This window comes from Ananas comosus, linkage group 24 (genome assembly GCF_001540865.1).
Source record: "Ananas comosus cultivar F153 linkage group 24, ASM154086v1, whole genome shotgun sequence".
NCBI classification, from domain to species: Eukaryota; Viridiplantae; Streptophyta; class Magnoliopsida; order Poales; family Bromeliaceae; genus Ananas; species Ananas comosus.
In genome coordinates, this window is record NC_033644.1 from 219,049 (window position 1) to 244,606 (window position 25,558).

Genomic DNA, 25,558 nt, shown 5'->3' on the forward strand with positions numbered 1-25,558 from the left:
ACTAAATTTTTGTTAAAAAATTCTTTAAACTATTTAAAATAAGATTTAGACTCTATATCTCAAATATAAAAATTGTATCATCACTTTTTGAAGGATATTCATTTCCAGCCATTCATTTTTCTGTTCACTTGATGGACAAGAGAACAATATCGAAAATGTGTGAAATTTGATTTCCAGATAGTTTAAATAGTTTAGATTATATTTAACGGTGCCGATCATCAATTTGGAAGCTCTATAATCGAAAACAAATCGGTAGTAAACCAAGCCGTTTACTACCAATAGTATTCTAGCAAAACTCTGCTACTATTGGTAGTAAATTGCTCGGTTTACTATCGATTTGTTTTTGATGATAGAGTTTTTAAATCGACGATCGGCACCATTGAACATGATCTAGACCATTTAAATTATTTAGAAATCAAATTTCATAATTTCATAAAACGCTTTTTTTGCTATCAAGTTTTTAACCCTTGGATGAAAAATTGTAGGATCAGGATGATATTAGTCGATTAGAGTTGAGTGATCCCTCTAGGGTTGAGTGGTCCCCACTGGGTTATACTATTTAATCCAACGGTTAGAAATAATGAAAAGAGTTGATCCAAAGGCTAAAAAATTAGTAGCAATAATGGAATTTTGCTACTAATAGTAGCCCAGTCCAACTATATATATATATATATAATTAGTGATAAACTAATTAGATGATAAATTGTACATCTTATGTAGTGTACTTTTTTTCAATACTATTATTGTACATTTGTACCTGTACGTAAAAGAATACATATCCCTACTACTACGGGTCGAAAATTTCAATTTGGTCCCTCTTAAACCTTATATTTTTTTGCTTCGCACTGTTGTATTAGTAACTGCAGCATCCATCCTTTCGACCGACTCATCCAAATCTAATCCAATTAATTCACAAAAAAAAAAAGAAATGGTAAAGTGTATGGTTAGTTCCCCTACTATTCAGATATTGCAACATAAAAACAAAAATAAAGTTTTTTTGTATAAGAATAAATAGATAAAATAACTTAATAAATCTTATAATAAACGGTGTTATAAAGGTACCAAAGATTTAAATTCAATATATATAAATATGTGAAAGTTCGCAGCAAATGACATATTTAACCCTATATATTGACTATTAATAAAGTGATTTTTGAGTAGCCTTATTACAATAAGGATAATATTAAAAAAAATTTAATGGCTTTTGTTCATAATAAATAAGAAATTATTTTATTTTCGAGCCCTAAAAAATTATAATTTTGTTTGCATTATAGTAAACAAAAATTAGAATATTTTATCTATCAAATTATTTGTTAAGACAACTGTAGTGAAAGCAAAAGTAAAAATTAAATTATAGAAAAAAAATTAGAATTCAGGGGATCTTTTTCAAAGTATCTATAGTAGAGGGGGTATCTCCATACCTTTTTATCAATTAAAAAAAAAAAGAAAAAAAACCAAACCCCTTCATCTTTGCCTCACTATATAAACGAAACGAAAAAAATAAAAAAAAAAACTCTCTCCCCTTCCACTCTCCTCCACCGACTCCTCTCTCTCTCTCTCTCTCTCTCTCTCTCTCTCTCTCTCTCTCTCACCCCTCGTCAATGGCGAAGCTCCATAACCCTAGCTTATCCTCGGAGCTCCCCACCCCTCCACCCAATCCTTAACTCCCGTATCCTCTCGTCCTCTTCTTTCTCCTCCTTTCCTTCTTCTTCTTCTTCTTCTTCTTCTTCTTCTTCGCGAGGTGAGGCGAAGGAGTGAGGTGGGGGGAGGGAGATGAGTAGCGCGGCGGCGGCGGCGGCGGCGGCGGCGGCGGAGGCGGAAGCGGCGGCGGGGGGGTGGAGGGCGCCGTTCACGGCGTCGCAGTNATATATATATATATAGAATTAGGCTGGAATACTATTAATAGTAAAACGCTCTTTTTGCTATCAAGTTTTTAACCCTTGGATGAAAAATTGTAGAGTTAGAATGATATTAGTCAGTTAGAGTTAAGTGGTCCCCCTAGGGTTGAGTGGACTCCACTGGGTTATAGTATTTAATCTAATGGTTAGGAATGATGAAAAGAGTTTATCCAAAGGGTAAAAAACTGATAGCAATAATAGAATTTTGCTACTAATAGTAGCCCAGTCCAACTATATATATATATATATATATATAAGTTTGCTACTATTGGATGAAGAGATGTACAGTTAGGATAATAGTGGTCCCCGATTAGGTTAATAGTGGTCCCCTAGAGTTGAGTGGGTGGTTGGTTTAATAGTATTATCTAACGGATGGAAATGATTAAAGGGTAGATCTAACGGTAGAAAACTCAATAGTATCAAAGGCTTGGTACTATCAATAGTATAGTAGCCGGACTTTATATATATATATATAGTCTTGCTACTATACTTTTATTAGTACGATTGCCTTCGTACTCATAAGTCGTTTTCGATGGAGCTTTTGATTCGACGATCCATACCGTTAAATATAATTTAAAGCATTTAAAATTTTTAAAAATCGAATTTCATAATTTTTCGACATCATTCACCTTACGATCAAAAGATCTTAAAATTGACAATTTTTAACGGCCGATATGGGATACTTGCTAATTTAACAGTGTAAAAGAATCGGAATTGGTTGAATTTTTGATAGAAAATTCTATTCACTATCCAAATAAAGATCAATAACTCCGATCTCGAATTGAAGAATCTGATCATCTATTTTCAGTAGGTTATTCAATTTTGACCGTAATTTTATGCCAGTTTGATGGACTTTAAAATAATTTTGAAAAATTACGAAATTTATTTTCTAAAAGTTTCAAATACTTTAGATCATATTTAATGATATAGATCGTCAATTCGGAAGCTTTATTATCAAAAACAACTTATGAGTACAAAGGGGTCTATACTCAAAAGAGTATAGTAGCCCTACTCATATATATATATATATATATATATNAATTTTAAAAATATTTTGAAATGATTATGATGTTAATAGACGGAGCGAAATGACTAAATTATTTTTTTACTTTATTATAAAGAATAAATTATTTTTTAATATATTCTTACTATTTTAAGAAGTATTTTTGATATTATATATAAATCATATGTAAAAAAACAGAAGCAGTGATCGAGGACTAGGAGGGTGGATTAATAAGTGTATCAGACCATAAAATATAAACTTTTTAAAGTAAAAAAAAGGGATATTTTTAAGAGATTTTAGTATTTTAGCAACAAAAAAAAGAAAAAGAAAAAAAAAAGCGCTAATCCAATCTGTTCATTCCAATTCGTTAATTGCCAACCCGAAACGGTAATTCCAGTCTGCCCCGTAATACCCACGTCGCCACCTCGTCTGTCCTCATCCTCCCCACTCACGCCATCCGTCTCTTTCTACGATGGATTCGTCAATTATTTTTTTAGCGCAAGTCATAAAAAATTTAATAATTAATATTAAATCCTCCCTCTCTCTCTCTACACGCGGGCCCTTGGGGCCCCCATGTCCCCCCCCTCTCTCTCTACCTCTCTCTCTCTCTGTCTGCTCTCTCTCTATCTCTCTCTCCCTCACTCTCTCTGTCTGCTCTCTCTCTCTCTCTCCCTCTCTCTCTCTGTCTGCTCTCTCTCTCCCTCCCTCTCTCTCCTCTCTCTCTCTCACCCCTCGTCAATGGCGAAGCTCCATAACCCTAGCTTATCCTCGGAGCTCCCCACCCCTCCACCCAATCCTTAACTCCCGTATCCTCTCGTCCTCTTCTTCCTCCTCCTTTCCTTCTTCTTCTTCTTCTTCTTCTTGTTCTTCGCGAGGTGAGGCGAAGGAGTGAGGTGGGGGGAGGGAGATGAGTAGCGCGGCGGCGGCGGCGGCGGAGGTGGAAGCGGCGGCGGGGGGGTGGAGGGCGCCGTTCACGGCGTCGCAGTGGGTGGAGCTGGAGCACCAGGCGCTCATCTTCAAGTACCTCATGGCCGGGGTCCCCGTGCCCCCCGATCTCCTCGTCCCCATCCGCAGGAGCTTCGACGCGCTCCCCGCTCGCTACTACCACCCCCACCACCACTACCACCACGCCGCCCGTGAGTGTTACCTTCCTCTTGCCCCCTTCTAATGGTTTGGCTTGGATTGCCCTTTTTGAGGAGTTGGGGATTAAGGGTTTTGTTGGGGTTTTGAGCTGGTTTATCTTTGGTATTGTAGTATTGCTCGATTTGGGTTAGGTTTCTTCGATTCTCGAGGTTCTTACTATATTTGCATTTTTTAGTGTTTTTTGATACTAGATGTTGTGATTTTTCTCTATTTTGTTTGGCCATTTTATTCGGTTTTTTATCATACACCTGCTCCTCTTTACGAATGAAGTTTATGGAAGGCACCATCTTTTTGATCTATTGCTCTTTATCTTCTTTTTTTAAAAAAAACTATTTAAATCTGATTTTCATCAAATTTTTGGGGTTTTTTTCTTATTTTTTTTCCCCTAAAGATGGAGTAGGAGTTTCCTGTTGTTATTGTAATCTTTTCTACTCACTAATTTAGTGTTCTTATGTTTCCCATCTCTTTTACAAAATCATAGATATCTATATACCTGTTTCTGATCTCATATACACTAAAGTGTCGTTTGGTGACTCCCATGTAGTGGATTACTACTCATACTATGGGAAGAAGCTGGATCCTGAGCCGGGGCGATGCCGCAGGACCGATGGTAAGAAGTGGCGGTGCTCCAAGGATGCGTACCCTGGATCGAAGTACTGCGAGCGCCACATGCACCGTGGCCGAAACCGTTCAAGAAAGCCTGTGGAATCCCAAACAACCGCGTCCTCGCAGTCGCAGTCGGCCTCGTCATCGACCGTGACAGGTGGCGACGGGGCCGGCGGCAGCAGCGGCGGAAGCTTCAGGACTTCGCCCCTGCCGTCTTTGACAGCTAGTAATAGTCCCCAGGTTTCGTACCTTGGCAGGGCTAGTTCCTCTCGGCTGCAAATGGATTCCACTCCTTATGGCATCAAGTATATATCTATTTCATTTGCATTACGCAACTATGAGTTGTTTCCTATAGTTTCTCACTGCAGCAAAAGTTTCAACATGAACTTTTTTTTTTTTTTTTGGGAACATAGAATTCAAGTTCCTTACCGGCCTTACTAAAACTGGTCGCTTTGAGTGGAGTCGGTTTGGAAACACAGCCAAGCTAGTAAAACTAAGGAACTATTCCTATGCATATCCATCTGCTTTCAAACATCTTGTGATATGGGGCACATATAATGAATGAGTGTGACGGCATTGCCTTGTTTAAGCCCTGATGTTTAGTTAGACATGTTCACATTTTCTAGTTTCCCCCCAGTGCGTGACTAATGTGGGATTCTGGATGCATTGTAGCCCATGACATTGATTCAAGTACTCCACAGAACTGAGGTTAAACTGGGGATGCATTATTTATTTGTTAGGTTGCCCCACACAATTGTGCCGTTGGAAGCGGATCACATGTTTTTGTCAAAGGTTAGTCTACTAGTGAGAAACTTGATTATTGCTGGCATAACAATTGCGTTGAAAAATTTTTGGACCCGGCGTACTAATACTAGCTGGCCAATTGTGTACATCACACTTTTCCCATTATGATGTTGGACCATTGTGATATGGTTGGTGATGTTTTCGTTTTTTTTTCCCCCTCTCTCCTAGGAAAGCAAGTTTGCTGATCTCATCCAGCACCTTGGTTCCAGTATATGTCATGTTCTCTCTCCCTCTCTCTCTTTTTGTTAAAACGATATCATATTATTTGTACTTTTGTTTTATTGGCATTTATGTGTTGATGAATGCTGATCAAGATTGCTCCTGTAAAGTGTCATTGTGTGTGTATGCGTTTCGGTAATCCACCATCCTATTTCCTCTTAAGCTTATAATTATGAAAATTTTGAGTTTCACGAAGTGTAGTTTATAGGACGGAGAAAAGAAATTTCTTGTGTGGAGTGCATGCTTTTTCTCCATTCCCCTCTTCTAATCAAAACTTAGTTCTATTTATGAGATGTATTCTTATCTCGCACTTCGTGATGAGATTTGAGCATCTAACAGAAGCAGAAAATTCACTCAAAAGGAATATATTTGTTGATGATGATCGGATGTAATCTCGCCGATGTAATTCTCCTTATTTTTTCCGTGTTACCACCCAGGTGTAGTTTATTGGGACGTGAGTCTGAAACTAACATTTTATAACTTGAAGAAAAGGTCCAGATTTCTCTCGTGATTCCTGCATATATGAATTATTGCGTTGCTTACCTGCATGCAATTCTGAGAAGTAGATGAAACCTAGTACCTAATAAAGTGTGTTAATTTCTGGTAAAGATATTTGTGTTTACTTTGACTCAATCATGCAGATATATTTCTGGAGCTAAAACCGAGGTGGGTGAGCATAGTTTCTTCTCAGAAGCTTCTGGAAGTACGAGGGGCCTCAGAATGGACTCATCCGTCAATAACTCATGGCGCCTGATGCCATCCTCTCATGATGCATCCTCCTTTCCCTTAATGGAAACAAGAGAGAATTCTATATTGGATAGCACTTCGTCTCCCCTTCATCACCCAATGCACATCAATTCACTGTCACTACAGCAGCAGCAGCAGTACTCTTTTCTTGGAAGCGGTTTCTCTTCAGCGAATCCGGTGGTGAAGCCTGAAAACCAACCACTGCGACCTTTCTTCGATGAGTGGCCTAGGACAAAGGATTCATGGTCTGACATAGAGGATGAGAGATCGAACCGGACTTCTCTCTCTACAACTCAGCTCTCAATTTCCATTCCGATGGTCTCCTCTGCCTTCTCCACCACATCCTCCAGATCCCCAAATGGTTTGTTATTTTGTTTCCTTGGTATTACCTTATGGTGCATCCACTTGCAGATTGCCAGTATATGGAAATGTGATTGGTTCATGGCATCTCTAGAATGAATAGGTGGGGCAAAAGATAAATGAGCACATGGCAAGCTGCCTATCCCTATGCATAAGCAGATATAAGTACGTTTAGTGTAGACCTGAACAAAATGGACCTGACCCTTTTAGCCCTGTTTTCGGCTAGTAGGTTCAAACCCTGTTCATTTCATTTGTTCAGCCTTGGTCTTGGATACTGAGGCCAGAAAATCCCACTTAGGCTTTGGTCTTTAGTTTGTTTTAAGTAGCCCATAGATTATGTTGGGTTCCTAAAATGTTTGGTGGTTTCTCGTTTGAATAAATCCATCCATGTTGCATTGGGGGGTTCAGCAGATCACAACCTGACCTTCATTAAAAAAGAGAGTGCATATGAGACATTTGAGGGTTTATAGATCATTTGGATGTACTATTACAGTTTTAATGTTTATTTGGGATCGGGATTACCATGGCTTCTAAACTCTCCCTTGTTCTTTGGTTTCTGCAGATGACTGAAGAATATGCGGCTTTGGCTTCTTGCAGTAAGCTGAACTGCTGAAGATGTGGCCGGGTTGATAACTGTTTAAGGCCTTTTTGTAATCTTCGCTAATGATTAAGATCCTGAGTTTGTTGTCTGAGGTTGGTTTAAATCCTCTTAATGTTGTCGTTGTTGTTGTTGTTTTTTGGTTTTTTTTTTTTTTTTCTATCTTAATGTACCAAAAACTAACTTTGGAACTCCATTCGGAGAAGTTGAATGCCTGTTTCGTAGACAGTTAAATGCACGTACTAAGTGACTGTTTTGTCTGGTTTCTTGAACAACAGCCTTTTCATTTGAGAAGCATTAAGGAAGGCTTACACTATACCTCGTTACATGTTTTCAACATTTCTGCACATTTTGCTCTAGTCCAAACATGTTTATGTCAAAAACATTTTACATGGATATGTCGTCATCAAAGGGAAACTAAGGTGACTTATAGGAGTACATACCTTGAGATGATAAAGCTGGCAGAATTGAAGTCACAGAATTTGGTAGTAGCACAAAGTAAATATTAAACTAGATGAAGCTATTCCTCTCTCGATGCTTCTCATCAAGTACGTAACTTTATTTGAGGAGAGCCCTGATTAGTCATTATTGCCAGCAGCAAAATTGAAGATCAATCTCTCTGCAGTTTGTATTTCTTGTTGGGCAATTCTAGGAGGTCCCATACATCATTGTCAATCAAAGAGAAGAGTTCCTCATCCTCCTCTTGTCTCATGCAACCGGAGATATCTTTTATTGTAAGAGGGTCGATATCGATAACTCCATAGTTGTTTTCGAAACTATCGTAACTCACATAAGAACTCTCAGTAGGTGTTTGAGGGAACAATAAGTTTTGCATATTATTGTCGACTGTGCAAAAACCACCAACATCTTGATCCAGTATTTGGTTGGGAGCAAGATCAGCAAAGTGGGATCTAGTGCATCTTACGGCTTTGGTTCGAACTATGTTCACGCTCGAGTCGTCACTCGACTCGGTGTTATGTTTTGCAGATGATCTTTTCTTAGCCTTTGGTGAAGATTCTCCGTCGCCGCCAAATACCTTCTTTCTGAGGTATGTATTCCAGTAGTTCTTTATTTCATTGTCTGTTCGCCCTGGTAACCTTCCTGCTATTAAGGACCATCTGCAGATAACGAAAAATACATGCATAGTTTGAGATAATAAACTACTAGTATTTATACCGGCATTATCTGATTCTTAGAGGTTATCCGAGGCGGTTTAAATTTTAATTCTGATGCAGTGGACAAATATAGACAAATATAGAAACAGTGGGACATAATTATGGTAGTACCTATTGCCTAGTAGCTTATGGAGCCTAATGATCAAGTCCTCTTCTTCCTGTGTGATGTTCCCTCTCTTGATATCTGGTCTCAGATAATTCAGCCATCTCAACCTGCAACTTTTCCCACACCTATTCAACCCTGAAAATAAGCACATGTCAAAGAACCCGTGTCTTGCCGATTTTGCAGAGTCCATTCATTTGTTAACAACCATTTTTTTAAGAGAAGATGTTGAAAGAAATTAGCTCAATATCACCATTACTAATTGCTCTTCATGACATATAGAATAGAATTACATCAGTAAACATATGCAAAAGCATCCATTGGGCTTGTATAACTAAGTTGTGTTCCTCTGCTTCAAGAAATGGAGTAGCATTACTTATAACTATCAAAATATGTAGGGTTTATGACATTCTACTGTCTCTTCCTCCTCCTCTATCATTTACTTGTTGAGAAAAACTTTTCCTGGAGCAGTTTTTCTTAATTACCAGCATCTGCAGGTAAGCTTCTCCATCTCCCTAATCCATGAGCCATGATGTATTCTGAGAGCAGCTTATCTTCATGGCTTGTCCATGCTCCTCTGTTGAGCCCTTCCTTAGGGCAACATGCTTTTCTCCCCATCCTCTCTCTCTCTCTCTCTCTCTCTCTCTAGCTTCTTGCTCTCAATCGAGTGCGAACCGTCGATTGTCGGAGCAACATATATAGTAGCTATAACATTCAATGCCAACTACATGACAGCTCTGCAAGTTTCCCCCCCACATTCTCTTTCTTTGGGTATTTATGACTCAAAACTGTGTATGGAGAGAATGAATGAAAGAATCCAAGAGTTGGATGCATTGTTTCCTTTTCCTGCTACAAATCATGGACAGACTCAAGGAACAGTTGTTTTGTCATTCTGCAGCCATCTAGAATTGTCTGCCCAAATATAGGAACAAAAATTACGTAAGGCGTGCGACACTTCCGAACTGATCTAGGATTATCGTACACGGGCGCTATAAGACATTACGCAGGCTTAACATTTCTCTTTTTATATGTTCTTTTTCTCTAACCGTGTTATTTCCTGATGCATTGCTAACAAATCAATCGCACGATAGCGTATTATTATAGTCATTATGGTAGCGTGTGTGAAACAAACACTTCACGCACAATGTTAATCTGTTTTATGTTAGATGATGGTATTATTTGACATGATTGTTACTCTCTACGCAGAACTATGCGACGAAGAGAATTTTGCATCCCTCGCTTTCTCTCTCTACATCAGCATCAGTGAGGGTCCAAACTGTGTAATCTAAGCAACTCACCAGCAGCAGGGAGAGCCCCCAAAACATGAAAGAATTGAAGGAGGTGGCCAGGTGGGCATGTGTAGCTTCTACTGCTTACTGTTTGAAGTATGTAGGTGGGGAAGTTGACACACTAATAAAGCTCTACTGAACTGGGATTGCCTCTTCCATCATTCCATGTGCCACTGTCTCTTTCCTGCAGTTCCATTCCATCTGCATCAGGTGGGATTTCCATTGCTGAGCCAAAACACCAATTACAGCATCCCCCTTAAAAAAAAAAAAAAAGAGGAGGAAAATAGAGTGAGTAAAAAACTGAGAAAGAAAAGCAAAAATATGCAACAATACCAAATGTTGCGGTGCAGTGGCATGCGAGGAAGTCTACTGTATAGCAGCTACATAGCATTATCTATGTTGAGCGAATCACATCTCTTCTTTTGAGATAAAAGTATAATAAAAATATTTTTTTAAAAATTATGATGGAATGAATGAATCTTATAGAATAAATATAATTGATTGGGAACGTCATGTCATCCACGTGATTACTATATTTTGCACTTTTTTCTAGATTAAAGAGACATCAATATATTCGGATCATACTCTGATTTGGTAAAAATTTAAAATGTAGCAGTCACATGGGTAACGGAGAGTCTCCTGCCAATCATATTTATCCTCTAAGGATCACTCATTCCAGCATGATTTTTTTAGAAAAATATTTTTATTATATATTTATATTTTTATCTCAAGAAAAGAGATGTGATTGATCTGACATTGATGATATGGTATAGCTGTTATATAGTAGACTTACTTGCCAATCATACTTATCCTCTGAGATTCACTCATCCTATCATGATTTCTAAAAAATAATTTTTATTATATTTTTATTTCAAAAAGAGAGATGTGATTGGCTCTATATAAATAATGTGATGTAGTTGCTATACATAGTAGACTTACTACTAATCTAGAAGGGGCAATTTGGGTAGAAGGGCTATATTTGTGTTTGATTTGGTTTTGAAAAATAAAAAATAACGTACTATTATTATTATTATTATTATTATTAAAAATTTGATATTAGATGTTTAGAAAAATAATTTGTATGGTCGTGAATCGGTTTTGAATTTGGATTCTGATTTCAAATTTCTCTTAGTAAATTTGAGACCGTGATTTGGATTCACAGATGATGTTCGTGTCTGATAATTGAATTAGTCAGATTAATGTTTTGAGAAGATTATAATAAAACATCATTAAATGTTTAGAAAACTTATTACTTGTAATAATAATTCAACAATGGTGAGATTTTTTTTTTTTTTTGTTTCTCTTGNGTCTCCTCCTATGCGGGCTTTAGCGTAATTTTACTTTGCTATATTTTGATTCAAAATTTTTATATTTAAAATATTCTGTAATTTTATTTTGATATTTTTTGTTGTATTAACTAATATTTAATATTTTTTCCCCCTTATATTAATATATTTCGAGCCTACTAGAGTGAAATGACCGAACTGCCCCTCTATAAAACACACGCTCTTTTCCAAAACCCTAACGAATCCCGCACCCTCTCTATTAAACACACACACACACACTCTCTCTCTCTCCACTGCGTAATCCCCAACAATGGCGGCGCCGATGATGAGCGAGAGGAAGAAACGGACGCGGGAGCCTCCGTAGGTAAACCCTAAACCCAATCCATCTCCCACTTCTTCTACGTTCCTGTTGATCTAATTGGTATTTGCATTGTCCCGGACAAATCGCAGCGGCCGATGATGATCTCCGATCTGGGGTTTGGTCGGCGATGAGGACGATGGTGGCTTGGATCAGTGTCTCAAAGAGAGATTTGGGGGAATTGAGGTAAGTTTGGAGCGAAAGAAGGAGAATATATAGAGAGGATTAGTGGAGATGAGTAGAGGGGGAGAGGAGAGAGGAGAAAGGGAAAAGAGGGGAAGAAGATGAGAAACTGGGAATGATTAATCAAATTCGTATGTTCTGAATAGAAAAGTCATAATTTTCTTTGTCCTTTTGCTTATGCATAGTCTATGCTGACCAATTTATGTTGTTATGCTCATGATGTTTTCAATCTGGGGTGCCCTAATACCTATCTACGACGATTCACGAATATGTGATTCCCTTGTAAATTTGATCTTTAGATTATGATACTTTACTATATTTTTTCCCCTTCTTTTGGCTCTGTCCAACAAGTTGTCATTTTTAAAACTTTCTATGATAGACCGTGTGATAGTGTTAGATGCATGAACACAATGCGTTCGACCTGCCTTGCACCTGCAAATAAGCGAAGTCTCATCTCCTCATTTTAGTGGTGCGGCTTTTAAGCATTGGTGCGCAAAGGAAAAGCTGTTTTTCAGCAGCGGCTAGACAACCGTAGAAATGGATCCACAGATCAATGATTCAAAGTGTCATTTGTCTACTGATTCCATCTCACATTTATGCTACGAACGGCAAGTTGTAGGCATGTTCGCAGATGTTAGAATTTTACTACGATCAAGTGCTTCAATATAAACAACATGTTGTGTAATCTTCAGTTTTGGATAGTGTTGCTTCTAGTAGAACTGTCACAGGCCTTTCTATTCTCTAGCTTGCATGATGTTTAGTTTATACGTTGACTTCTTCGTTTCATCTTCACATCATTTTATAGTTGGTATGGGCATAGGCTTTTGAACTATTGGCTAAATCATACTAATATTTTTAGTTATTTGGAATGACTTGATGTATCAGCTTTAGGACATCAAGATTAGTTTTTATTTTGAAGTGTGTATTGAAGTTATAATTCTGCATTACATGATGTGGTTTAGATTGTAATCTAAGAATGTCCATTAGGAAGTCCCAAGTAAAATAAAACCCCTTTGATTTTCTTCCTAATTGTTTTAATTACTTTATCATCTATAAGTGTGGTTTCTTAGAAATTATTGCACCTTCCAATAAATAAAAAAAATTCACCTGCTTATTATGGTGGTGTGATTTTTATCGTTGGTGCAAAAAAAAAAAAGCTGTCTTTGACAGCAGCGGCCAGACAACCGTAGGGATGGATCCACAGGTGAATGGGTCGAATTCCATTTGTCTACTGATTCCATCTCACATTACTGAATCATTTTTCAATTGTCTTTCTTAGGCCTGAGGTTATTAATTGTCACGTTAATTCCATGATATTGATTTTCCATCTTCTTGTGTATTTTCATAATAAATTATAATTTAATATTTGTATATTTGTATATTATTTTATGTCTGATTATTTGTTAAAACAATTTAAAAAGTAATTATATAATTAAATTAATTTAAATAAAAATAATGTAAATTGGTATATGTGTGACATAAATTTTTATAAGAACTTGTTAGCAATCAAATTATTTTATAAAGACATAGGTGAAAAAATTAGGACGAAAATTATTAAAGTAATTCTAAAAAATTATATAACTTTAAAATTTAGTAAATTTTTTTAAGTTTACTAGATTTAAAAAATTTTATATCAATTAATGTGTTTCACTTAATTACATTGTACTCAAGTGGCTATAGTCAGGCAAATTAATAGCAAAAAACAAAACTTTTAAAATTTCAGTAGTCGTCTCAAAAGGGGCCATTTCGTTGTTTTGTGATTCATTTTTCTGTTTGCACGAGTAAGATTGCTCAAGTGTGCTGAAAATTTTATGGCCTACGGATTGATAATGTGCTGATGCAAGGGGAGTGTAAACTGTGCTCTCTCTTTGTGATGGGAAAATGGCTTTGTTAAGTGTCGGATTCTACGAAAAAGTTATTTTTATTGTTCGGTGTTAACATAAAAGCACTACAACGTAGTCTTAGTGCAGTACATTTTTTTCTTCTTTTTGTCTTGGCTTGTGGAACTTTCATGGTGGCTACATTTAAAACGGGCGTGTGCTTCTCGTCAAATGGTATGTTGATTGGTGCAATGGTCTTTTGTTTAGGTGCTGAACAATGGTTAAGCACAACAACAACATGCCGAACGGGCACTTTAGGAAGCATTGGCAGAATTGGATCAACTAGCAAGAGCGCAAAGCAAGACAATGGATTGGTAATATGCTTGTCTCTTCTTTTTATAGGTCTTTTACTTGTATACAGCTTGAAGGTATTTTTATTATTTTTTGATATGCAATGAAATAATTTCGACGATTGCAGTTTGCACACTTGCTTCTTTCTTTGTATGCATTGCATCGTTTCTTACCTCGTGTTTAAGCAGGGTTTTTTTTTTTTTCTTTTTATAGTGTAGGAATTCTGTCAAATATGTCCATAGTTTTCATCTTTAACATAAGTGAATGAAATGACTTGAATGTAGAATTAACTGAAGGAGCTAAAATAGGCAGTTAACCTCTGGTTTGTTTCATAGCGACTGAACACTTAGCTTTATTTTCCGGAAGATGTGATTCCCTTGTAAATTTGATCTTTAGATTACGATAGTTTACTCTTTTTTCTTGCTTTTTTAACTTTGTTTCCTTTTTTTCGTTGACTGTCTAACAAGTTGTCATTTCTAAAGTTTTCTGTGATAGACCGTGTGATATTGTTAGATGTATGGACACAATGCATTCGACCTGCCTTGCACCTGCAAATAAGCCAAGTCTAATCTCAGTTTAGTGGTGGGACTTCTAAGCATTGGTGCACAAAGGAAAAGCTATTTTTCAGCAGCGGCCAGACAACCGTAGAAATGGATCCACAGATCAATGATTTAAAATGTCTTTTGTCTACTGATTCCATCTCACATTTATGCTACAAACGGCAAGTTGTAGGCATGTTCGCAGATGTTAGAATTTTACTACGATCAATTGCTTGAATATTAGCAACATGTTTTGTAATCTTCAGTTTAGGATAGGTCTTTCTATTCTCTAGTTTGCATGATGTGTAGTTTGTACTTTGACTTCTCCTTTTCATCTCCACATCATTGTGTGGCTAGCATGGGCATAAGCTTTCGAACTGCTGGCTACATCATACTAGTACTTTTAATTATTTGGGATGACTTGATGTATCAGCTAGAGGACATCAAGATTAGTTTTTATCTTTAATTATTAAACTCAAGAGCATGTACTGAAGTTAGAATTCTGCATCGCACGATGTGGTTTACATTGTGATCTAAGAATATCAATTAGGATGTCTCAAGCACAGTGAAACCCCTCTGTTTTTCTTCCTAATTGTGTTAATTACTTTATTATCTGTAAGTATGACGTCTAGAAAAATATTGCACCTTCCAATAACGAAAGTTTCACCTGCTTGTTATGGTGGTGTGACTTTTATCGTTGGTGCAGAAAGGAAAAGCTGTCTTTGACAGCAGCGGCCAGACAACCGTAGGGATGGATCCACAGGTGAATGGGTTGAATTCCATTTGTCTACTGATTCCATCTCACATTACTGAATCATTTTTCAATTGTTCATGATATTGATTTTCCGTCTTCTTGTGTATTACTAGTGAAGCCGCCGCCCCATGCTGTGGATGTAAAATATTTTGATAATAAATTGTGGCATTCAGAGCTTCAGACCAAATTTCATTCGATATATAGAAGATTCTTTGAGAAATCCGACATTTGTCTCCTCAATTTTGCAGATGTTTGCTTTTTTTTTTCTGTGCTAATTTAATAGTAGCTCTTTTTTTTTCTTTTCTGCATAATTTTTAGGCGGCAGGGATCCTGAAGAAGCTTGCCCCAACAATCAGCAATGCAGTAGACCACCGCCGAAAGAACCACTCTCTCGAGGGCCTCCAGGCTAATGTTCAGATGCTGAAGATGTACAAAACCAAGCTTGTCATCTTCCCAAGGTGCGGTCGCAAGTTCAAGGCAACCAAGCCCATAAATGCTTCTTTTTTTTAAAGATATATACATATATTGCGCTTCAACATTATATATGTACTTATATATTTAATCTGAATTCTATATAATGGGCCTTGAAAATCTTCATTACACACATGACATATACATACATACCTATAATTATAAAAAAAAAGAACCTAATAAATCTTTTTTCTGATACAAAACTAACTTCATGGATTGGATTATCCCTTGGGACTAGGGCATCTTTGTAAGAAACTGCAATTTCAACTTGCCAGGGGCGAATGTTAGTTAATTCAAATTTTTCAGATGGGTATGTATATATATGATTGTAAATAGACGATTTTTTAAAGCCCCTTTGCATTTTTTACATTCAAAAAAAAAAAAAACTTATAAATGAAATTGCTTTTCTCAGGCTGTTGTTTTTGCTCCCCAGGAACTGGCCGCAGCCACGCAGGTGCAAGGCCGGTATATGCCGATTTTGCGCGAGAAGCCGTCGGCCGAGGTCGTGAAGGTCCGACGAGTTGAAATCTTTCAAGACCTACGCCAAGCTTCACGTCGAGAAGATGAACCAGCGCCAGGCCCAGCTGAAGAAGGCTGCGGAGGCTGAGAAAGTTGATAAGAATTATAACTTCGGATCCTCGCAAATCGCCACAAAACTAGTCTTGAATCTGATTTTTAGTGTCAGAAATAGAGAGGCTTACTGTTATCTTTTGTGTTTCTGGCTGAGTCTTCAGCTGCTTATCATTCAATGCCATTTTTTATGCATTTTCAGAATCTGTTTATTTTTGTAAGACACCTGAGCCAATTCTCGGATTGATAGGCTAGATATCTCAGCTCCGTCGTAGATTTCCTCTTTCTCAGCAAGACATTGATATATATGAGCATAGACCTTACTCTCGTTCAAAACATTTCGCGACAAAGCTCAATAGTAGATCAAAGTGCATGTCCATTTTAAATCTAAACTGCACATCTTTTTCGTATGATGCTATGAACAGAGCTGGTTTTGATATTGAGCGAATTTGGTTGGATGCAATGAATCTGATCTGCTTCGATTAAAATTGAACCTGTTAGCATCACTTTATCTTTTTAGAACTTCAATGAATATCTGCATTTAATTGATTTATTTTCTTCGGCCTCTCGTGTGATACGCTGCAACTCTTTCAGGTGGTATTTGATGGGCAAATCTACCTATTCAAATTGACCTAAATCCTGTAAAATTCAAACCTTATTATATATTTCAACTGGCCACACGGCACACTAATCATTGTTTGGACTATTGAAAACAAACAGTTTAATCTAACTGGGGTTGTAGTTCAAGGTTTTAAGGTTTAGAGTAAAATAATTAAAAAGGAGAAAAATAATTAAAAAGAAAAAGTTGGTGTGCTCTCACCATATTTACATCATTTACCATGGTAAGAAAAGAGTAGCAAGCCTCCCCCTACATACAACCATGGTTTTATTACCTACAAGATAAAGAGAAATTAACTTACTATTTCTAGTACACACAAAGTAACATTCAAACAAGATACAATTTGCTACAATTCTATGCACACCATTTTAGATTGTAAATAAAAACAAGGAGAAACAAATAATTCATCCATAATGCTGTGTTTTTTTAAAAAAAATGAGTGCTCTTTACATTTGAAAATTTTGAAGAGATGAGACAATAAGCCTATTGAAGTCCATACACAAGAAGAGCCCCAACTCCCGCGACTCCGACCACGAGACCGACAATCACCCCGATGGGCGGCAGCCCGCTTCCGACGGGCTTTCCGGATTTCACGTCATATCGTGCGAACCGCTTCTTCGGCGCATTACATTGCGGGCAGACATAGGCATCAGGCTGCAGAATTTACAGTGTTACAATCTTAACACATCGATAACATATGAAAAGAAACAAAAACTCGCTTGCGACATGTAAAATTAACACATCTAAGTTCTCATTTGTTACCAGATTCTATCAATAGAAGGAATTATTGTTACCAGGTATTTCCTGAACATTTGTTTAACTTAGCTGGTGTAACTCAGAGAAAACTCAGAAAGAAACATGAGCATAATCATATAATTGTTTATCGCGAAATGCTCGAGCATTTTGAGAGAGAGGAAGATATCTGAATATCTTATCACCTGTTCGTCGAACGGTTTCTGCAGGGTGTAAATATATCCGCAGTCGAGGCAGATGTGAGTGGCTCTGGCCTGAAAGAATGCGGCAGAAACGAAGTCACAAGATGAAACAAGAAAAAAAGGAATGCGTATTTGTTCGCATGTAATTTGTAAATTCGTCGCGATCTCGCCTTCTGAGCTTCTGTCAGGGTCCGGCCGAACCGAGGAGGAGCTGGCCTTTTCGTCAGCCGCTTTACATCGACTTCCGCACCGCTGCCATAAAACAGAAACAAGTGTCAGACAGTTTCTGAACAACCAAATGTGCCAGTGGCTGAAGCTACAGTATCAAAAGCTGCAGTAAAACACTGTCGAAAGACCCCGAGGGGTAACTTGCCGGCTGACTACGAAGTAGACGGAGTCCGGTTTCGCTTGAATTGCAGTTTTGGTGAATCCCAGCTTGTCCGCGGGCCAAAGCTCATCGCCGAAGAAACTGCTTGTGTACAGCACCTGGTCCCCGGCCTTAAGCCCTGCTTTTGCTGCATTTCCGCCGGCATCGACAGCCTGACGAAATAAGATACCCAAGGACATAAGTCTTGCGTAAATCCTAGGGTAGGTTTGTGTGATTAATTGCCAATTTAGACCGACTATTGGGCGCAAATGTTGATTGCTGAGGTGCTTGCTTGCTTGAGCAGTGCTGTTAGAAAAAGCATTAATGAGTTTTATTGGAATTGGTCCCAACACCGCGGCATAAGTTTCTTTTGGCCCTCAAAATACCATTTCTAAACTTTTTATTTATTTACTTATTTTAAAGGATGCTCTACTAAGGTGGCTCAACTCAAAGCAGAAGCAAAAACTACGCCAAAGTGGCACTAAGAAAAGAAATTGAGAACGAACAACGCCAAAGTGACCAAAATGAGTTCCAAATCTATCCCTCGTGTATAATTCGTTTCCTTTTTTTAGATTTTTCAACCAAAATTCGCCATAGAAAGCTCAAAACCCCTTCCTTTTATTTTTTTTTAAAAAAAATTAGTGTGAGTGACTAAAATTAAAGATTTTTGAAAAGCAACTACGCGCGGATGATATTTATTGCTGTACTTGAAGTCGACTACTGTTAGTACTGTAAATGATTGACATGTAGGGATTGATGCAGAATCTGAAGTTTTAACTGTGGTGTGACAACTGACACATGAAAACACTCCTAAAGTACAGTGTAGTACGGTGTAATAATGAAGCGGTAAACTACTCACTGTGATGACGACTCCGCCGCCGGGCTTCTGGCCCAAGGTGAGGCCGAGGGGCTTGTCGACTTCGACCTCGATGCTCTTCGATGCCCCCGCCGTCCTCGCACGAACCTCAAGCCCTCCTCTGCTTCTCGTTCCAACTGCAGCAGCTGAGCCATTACGACTCCCCCTCCTCTTCAATCCCTGCACCGACGAGAGCACCCATTTCCTCTCTGCCAGTGACACCCCGCGAAAAGCAGTTCTCTGCGACCGGAATTTACGGGGATAAGGAGAGAAATATCACCACCTATGTGCATATCAGTTTTAGGCTTTTAACAGTTTATTGATTGTAGAAGAGAAACCTTGTTTGGAATCATCAAGTTTTTTTTTTTTTCTTTTTTTTTTTTTATCAAACAACAAATTTATTGAGAGGATGAATGGTGGAGTGCTTACAATCTGTTTTGTCAATGAAAAAAAAACAAAAAACAAAAGGTATAATAGATAACATTTTTTTTTTTCGAATTTCGAAGAAGATTCCTTTCTAATCAGTAATAATAATGGTGAAATATTTTGCGTCTTTAATCGATGTGGTGTTAAGACTCATGTCACACTCTTGAAGTACCTGCACTGATCCATCCAAGTTCTTGAAATCACAAATTTCGATACATTTCGAAAGACTTACGATAGTATTTACGATAATCTGGCTCATTCAATCATACAGAATTTTGGTTCATAACAAGCGAGACGAAAACGACTGCAATGCCAAGCAAGGTCTAAAGCTCAAATTCAGACTCACCGGAGGAGGAGGAGGCGGAGATGGTGGTGATCTGAGCTTGGAGAATGAAGATGAGGACGCCGCGGCGGAGGAGAGGGTGGAGGCAGCAGCAGCAGCTGCCATGGTGGAAGAGGAGAGTGTGTAGGTGTTTTTGTTGTTGTTATTGTGTTTGTTGTTGTTATTGGTATTGAAGGGGGGGGGGGGGTGGTATTGAGAGGGTGGGGGAATAATAGAGAGTGGAGTCAGAGTGTGTGGATGGAAATTAAGATGCTATGATTTTTTTAAAAAAAGAAACAAAAAGAGATAAAAAGAAAGGGAAAAAGAGGAGGATATGGATAGGCTTTTAGCACTTTTTATGATGAGAGAGAGAGAATTGTGGGACAACTTTGGCCACTGATTCCTCCTCTGCTCCTACTGGCATAGGTTTCTTTCCCTGTATTGGTTGAGTGCATGAGTGTGTGTGTGGATGCCACAATCCCAAGTTAAAATACATGAAAGGACCCCTTAACTTCCTAATTCTTTTATAGACCCTCCCTAATGCAAGTGGCAAAAAATTTGATGAATAATATCCGAGATCTCCGATTCGAAATCTAATTGCTTCACATTTTTAGCTAAGTTTATTACTAAAAAAAAATGAACAAAACAAATAATATGCTACTTTTCTCTCTCAGAAAAAAAAAAAACTTTCTAATTCTTTTTAGGATTTCTTTTTTTTTTTTTTAATACTCAGTTTAGTTAAAAGTTTCTCCAAAAATTTGCTAAAAATCGATTTCCGTCTCGACTCAGCTCCGAATGGAATGGTAAATAGAAATAAAAAATAGAATAAAAATCAATCCGCCAAGAATCTACTCCGACCCACCAAAAGAATGGGGCAAGTATTCACCCATCTCCAATCTGAAGTTATCAACACTTTGAAGAGCCTCACAAAAACCAAGGGGTCACAAATAAACAGGCATACTATATTGGCCTTTTAGTGAAGATTTCAACAGAGCAACCATAGCGGGTGCGCGCGCGCAAATACACACATACACAAACAACAACCAAAAAAAAAAAAAAAAAAAACCTATTCTTTGTTCCACTTATCAAGACAAAGGAGATGCTAGTAGAGATCAAAGCACAGCACAGCTCGAATCGGCTCTTACGAACGTCAGTTCAGGGCACAACCGCAGCTCTTCAGCTACAGTCATGCATTTCACAGTCGGAGTTCCAGCTACGCAACTGCAAAAAACATTTCGAAGGAAAAAAGGAGGGGAAAAAGAAGAAGCTTAGGGCAGGATAACACGACACATTTGCTGCTCAAAAGACGGATATTGTAAGAGCACCTTCTCGACGGCGTCTTTTGTTGCCGACAAGTCCTGCCGCTTCTTCAGGAGTTCGATGCGAGCTCTCATCGCGTTGTTTCTCTCCTCAGCCTGAGTAAAGATTAAGTAGCGTCATCGAACACTAAGCAAGCGATATCATGGAGCAAAGTACAAAAATAGGTGATCCATCGAGCGATGAAACAAATAAACACAGAGAAAATCTACGGGATCCAATGACGCAGAATCAAAGTAAGCTCACTATATCTGATCCTATGTAGTATAACTATAGAAAGCATTTTTTGCAGAGTATTTGAAGGCGAATGTCTCTTATGGCAAGCAAAGATTATACTTATTTGCATGTACAGCAACAGACGAGCAATAAAATATCTCCAGTACATTTAGGATGGCTTTCGAAAAGCATCTGCAGATAGTAGGCAGACCACGTTTTAGTTTTTGCCATTGATTGAGATACTAACCTTGTTTATTATCTAACTGCCTTCAGTTATTAGTTGGAGGTTGGAATCAATGTAACTGAAATAACTTTAACCAGAAATTTTCTATCTTCTGAGGACTAAAAGAACAAAATTCTTCATAAAACGTACCTTTTCTATCAGGTTCGCAAGGTAATGGATTTCTTCCTTCTTCACTCTTGAGATCTTCTCTTTGACATCTCCGATGTTAGTCCTACTTGTGAGTTATCCAGTTGTCAATAGTACTGATATTGAGCTAATTAGCATAATTAGCATATTTTAATATGCAAACTTTTAGATGATTCCTAAGCAGTAATTTCTTTTTAACAAAAAAAAGAGCAAAAAAGCAAGAAGGTAACATATGAAAATCACAAAAAACATAAAAGTCTAAATTATAGCACAGAAACCAAGTACAATTTTATCAAATATTCATAAGAACTGAAGAACACAAGTTATCAAGATTGCTGGACAAATTTATCAAAGATAACTTGTCCTGCAAAAGATAGAATACAGCTTCCTTACTTCTCTGCAGATAGTACATCAAGATTTTGCTCTTCAATAAGTTGATCCACTCTGTCAAGTATGGTTTCGACCTGTAATAAATTAAAATTAGTACAGTTATGTACTTGTCTTTTGCAGTTCTGATCTAAAGATGTACTGGTAAAATGTATTCCCATATTTGATGAGGAAATTTCACATAACAACATTGTGAACATGAGAAATGCGGATATAAGACTGTTCTACGATGATGTTTCTTCGTTCTCATGGTACTGTACAATTCATGATGATCAGTAAAGGCTACATCAACTTCTCACCAGATGATACATGAAAGATAGATATTAACATAGAGCAGTGTTAGCTGTGGAAAGTCTCCAAGAATCAACAGCACAAGTGATGTATGTGCACGCTAAATAATAAAACAGTATGTTAAACTACAGAAACATGTTGGGAAACTGCTCTTTGATTCATTGTTCGAAAACATGACCTCTGTTTCTCGACAGATGGAGTCAAACTCCTCCTGCAGAATGAAAAATAAGTTAGATCTATATGTCTGCAAACATTTTTTCACTTTCATAAGTAATCAACTGAAAGAATGTTAAATAAGTACTCCATACCTCTATATTTGTATGCAAAGATTTGACGACCTGAAAGAATATATAAAAAGAAAATAGAAGAACTGACTTAGCAACAGTAATTAGTAGCAAACACACAAAGACAGGTCTATATTAGACAGTATCAACCAAAGGAGTCTAGGAACTTAACACATATCCACAACACATGCCTGTCTATTACTAGGTATTTGAAATCATCAGCTACCATATATCTAAATTCATTGGTTAGTAATTATTATTTCTTCTATGGTTCCAAAAACAGATTGAAAAGTCGAATGCAAGATATAAGTGTGTGTAATCATGTTTATGACCAAAATCTAAAAGAAATATCAAAGCGGCCGAAAGCATCGACTAAGTGCTTTTTAATCAGGACCAGCTTGGAATCAACTTTATATACATTAGGCAGCTTACAAATCGGGAAACTTCCTAGCCCACCTTGGTACTCTGCCCAGTTCACTACCAGCTTACACATTAAATCCTCAGTTTTGGAGGTCAGTAAGTTTAAGCATTTCCAACCTTGAGCAATATTATGGTACACAACGACTTATGTGGGAAACATTAGAAAAAGAAAATTAGGAAAACTTACATGAACAAACATGTGATATAGACTATCTCTCTCAGCATCGCTAAATCCCGAAAATGCTCTATCGACATCCTGCAAGTTAAAAACACTTTAATAATGTTCATAAAATTTTAAAAAGAATGCATATAGATGAAAGATTTCAGAATAAACTCTAAAAGTGTGTTCTGTGTCATGCCAGGACCATCACATAACAGGCCGAGAAATATGATCACTGTAACAGAACTCAAAAACTGTTGAATCTGCAAGTTTTGAAACTAACAATTATTAATAACTTCAAGATCCATGAATCTGCTAAGGGTGCAACCATCTAAAACTTCAAATATAATAAGGTAATGCAAATTCCAAATGAAGGGGGAATCTTCAATTTCACAGGGTGTCATCTGTGTGGGAATATTATAGGTATAATATAGGCACATATGCTGGTAGTAAATTGAACCCACTATCTAATGAACCATTTAAATACGAGATCAAAGGGTAAGGCATTTAGACTCCCTACTCGACAATTGATTGCTAAATGTACTTTTCTCCATTTAAAAAAAAAAAAAACGCTTTTTGAAGAGCAAAGCAAGAATATTCTTAAAAGTGAACAAGGCTGTTTTCTTTCATCTTATTTCCGATGATGGAGCATCCAAATCAACTATCAACACCGTTAAATATGATCTAGGCTATTTTGAGCTTTCTAGGAATCGAATTTCAAAATTTTTTGAAATCATTTGCCTAGTATTCAAGTGGCCTAAAAATTGACAACTTTTACTAATTAACATAAGTTAAATTTAAGACCACTTGCTCACTAAGTAAATGATATCGTAAAATCCCAATCCGATTCCTAGGAAGTTCAAATAGCTTAGATCATTGTTAACGGCGTCGATTATCGATTAGCATGCCCCGTCGTCAGAAATGAGGTTGAAGTAAATGGCTCATTTTACTTCTGAAAGTATTCTAGGTTTGCTCCGTTTTGCACGAGTACATGATATCATAAGCTCTAAGAACAAATATTATCTTACACTTACATTCCAACTTCCATGATGATCTAAATGATGGTTATTATCCACAGATTCAACCAATTTATGCACAAAATCCAAGTTTTACGCATGATCTACGAGGGAAAGCAAGAGAAATGATGAGGAGCTATCACAAATCACCTCCTTGGAGAACGCGGTGAGCAAGGAACGGATCGCGAGCTGAAACGACTTCCTGAGGTTCGAATACCTCGAGCTCGCGACCTGCGACCCCGATTCCATTTGCTTCGGCTCGATCTAGCCTTAAACTGCCACAGATCGAAGAAATTAATCGCAAAAGGAGAGACAAAATCGTGCTCTAGGGTTCGATAACCAGGGTTTTGGCGATCAAAATCGAAGAGTTTTAGGAAAAATGCGTAGAGAAACAGTGAGAAAAGCCACCTCTTTTGCCTCTTCTTCTTCTTCTTCTCTTTTCGTTCGTATTTCGAGGATTTGTTCCAATTTTAGGGTTTCGGGAAAATCGCATACACTTTAAATTAAGAAAAGCGCGCCTAAATTAAAGCCGTTCAAAATATTCGATATTTCGATAAAAAATTAATAATATACTGATAAAATAAATTATCAAATTAAAATTTTGAATATGGATCCAGATACTTTATGTCCGTACCTATTTAGTCCGGATCGAAATCCAATATTTTAGTGAGTAGGGTCAGAAAGAGTTTCAAAATTCGCACCCGATCTAGATCTGTGAAATATAGTAAATAAAAAAATTAAAAGTTGAGCGATCAATTTCAATAGGACTTATATACGAAGGGTCTCTGTATATTTTCATCTTAGTAAAAATCTTAGTCGCTATGTTTGTTCTTTTTTTATTTGTTTATTTTGCTCTTTCTTCTTTTTAATTCTAGTCGTTTACTGCTTAAATCTTTTGTTTGAACGAATTTTATTAGACTGGGTACAACTAATTAGAATGTGAGTTTCTTTATAATAAGAGATTTGTGATTTGTCCATATACTATTTAGTAAAGCCTATAAAAAATATATGCATATAGGTATTCATATCCGATCTAGATCCCACCCTTATTCGATCCATACTCGATCTTAAGTAGGTAGTATATGGATAGTCACTATCCAGGCTCGCTTAAATAGACCTAATGAGTATATCATTAACTTAAGTATCCGAACAGAATCCGATTAAAAATTAAATGGGTAGCGTGTATTTTTTTTTTTCGAACTCTTTTGTTTTTTGGGTACGGATATAATGTATCAGCTACCCAAATTTGACCCGGCCCATGAACATTTTTGACCCAAATATTATAGAGGTAAAAA

At 37.3% G+C, this 25,558-nt stretch overlaps 5 protein-coding genes across 13 annotated transcripts; 2 read left to right on the forward strand and 3 right to left on the reverse strand.

Annotated features, from left to right (window-relative positions):
* LOC109728542 (growth-regulating factor 5-like) lies at positions 3,574-7,639 on the forward strand. Of its 2 annotated transcripts, none has more exons than XM_020258961.1 (4): positions 3,574-4,037; positions 4,589-4,955; positions 6,315-6,781; positions 7,343-7,639. In XM_020258961.1, exons 1-4 carry the CDS (start codon positions 3,809-3,811, stop codon positions 7,348-7,350), a joined length of 1,071 nt encoding a protein of 356 aa, XP_020114550.1. In that variant the 5' UTR covers positions 3,574-3,808; the 3' UTR covers positions 7,351-7,639. The 2 variants fall into 2 exon arrangements, with proteins under 2 accessions (XP_020114550.1, XP_020114551.1); XM_020258962.1 differs by lacking the exon at positions 7,343-7,639 and adding an exon at positions 5,391-5,442 and having other exon boundaries at positions 6,315-6,671.
* LOC109728543 (myb-related protein 308-like) lies at positions 7,754-9,306 on the reverse strand. The gene is made up of 3 exons (XM_020258963.1): positions 9,142-9,306; positions 8,665-8,794; positions 7,754-8,496 (listed from the first exon to the last, which is right to left on the reverse strand). Exons 1-3 carry the CDS (start codon positions 9,272-9,274, stop codon positions 7,989-7,991), a joined length of 771 nt encoding a protein of 256 aa, XP_020114552.1. The 5' UTR covers positions 9,275-9,306; the 3' UTR covers positions 7,754-7,988.
* Positions 11,446-16,372, forward strand: LOC109728686 (60S ribosomal protein L13-like). 6 transcript variants are annotated; one of them, XR_002221067.1, is made up of 6 exons: positions 11,446-11,595; positions 11,682-11,775; positions 13,860-13,966; positions 15,189-15,245; positions 15,555-15,694; positions 16,141-16,372. XR_002221067.1 is itself a non-coding variant. In XM_020259153.1 (6 exons), exons 2-6 carry the CDS (start codon positions 11,888-11,890, stop codon positions 16,214-16,216), a joined length of 417 nt encoding a protein of 138 aa, XP_020114742.1. In that variant the 5' UTR covers positions 11,446-11,595; positions 11,682-11,887; the 3' UTR covers positions 16,217-16,372. The 6 variants fall into 6 exon arrangements, 4 of the variants coding, with proteins under 4 accessions (XP_020114742.1, XP_020114744.1, XP_020114743.1 ...); XM_020259153.1 differs by having other exon boundaries at positions 11,682-11,903; positions 16,120-16,372; XM_020259155.1 differs by having other exon boundaries at positions 11,682-11,903.
* LOC109728685 lies at positions 17,179-20,016 on the reverse strand. The gene is made up of 6 exons (XM_020259152.1): positions 19,827-20,016; positions 19,058-19,294; positions 18,205-18,371; positions 18,002-18,083; positions 17,835-17,903; positions 17,179-17,550 (listed from the first exon to the last, which is right to left on the reverse strand). Exons 1-6 carry the CDS (start codon positions 19,926-19,928, stop codon positions 17,380-17,382), a joined length of 828 nt encoding a protein of 275 aa, XP_020114741.1. The 5' UTR covers positions 19,929-20,016; the 3' UTR covers positions 17,179-17,379.
* Positions 20,624-24,765, reverse strand: LOC109728616. Of its 3 annotated transcripts, XM_020259078.1 has the most exons (9): positions 24,672-24,764; positions 24,414-24,538; positions 23,275-23,343; positions 22,692-22,721; positions 22,562-22,594; positions 22,099-22,169; positions 21,709-21,793; positions 21,128-21,217; positions 20,624-21,023 (listed from the first exon to the last, which is right to left on the reverse strand). In XM_020259078.1, exons 2-9 carry the CDS (start codon positions 24,510-24,512, stop codon positions 20,979-20,981), a joined length of 522 nt encoding a protein of 173 aa, XP_020114667.1. In that variant the 5' UTR covers positions 24,513-24,538; positions 24,672-24,764; the 3' UTR covers positions 20,624-20,978. The 3 variants fall into 3 exon arrangements, with proteins under 3 accessions (XP_020114667.1, XP_020114666.1, XP_020114665.1); XM_020259077.1 differs by lacking the exon at positions 20,624-21,023 and having other exon boundaries at positions 21,061-21,217; positions 21,709-21,790; positions 24,672-24,765; XM_020259076.1 differs by lacking the exon at positions 20,624-21,023 and having other exon boundaries at positions 21,061-21,217; positions 24,672-24,765.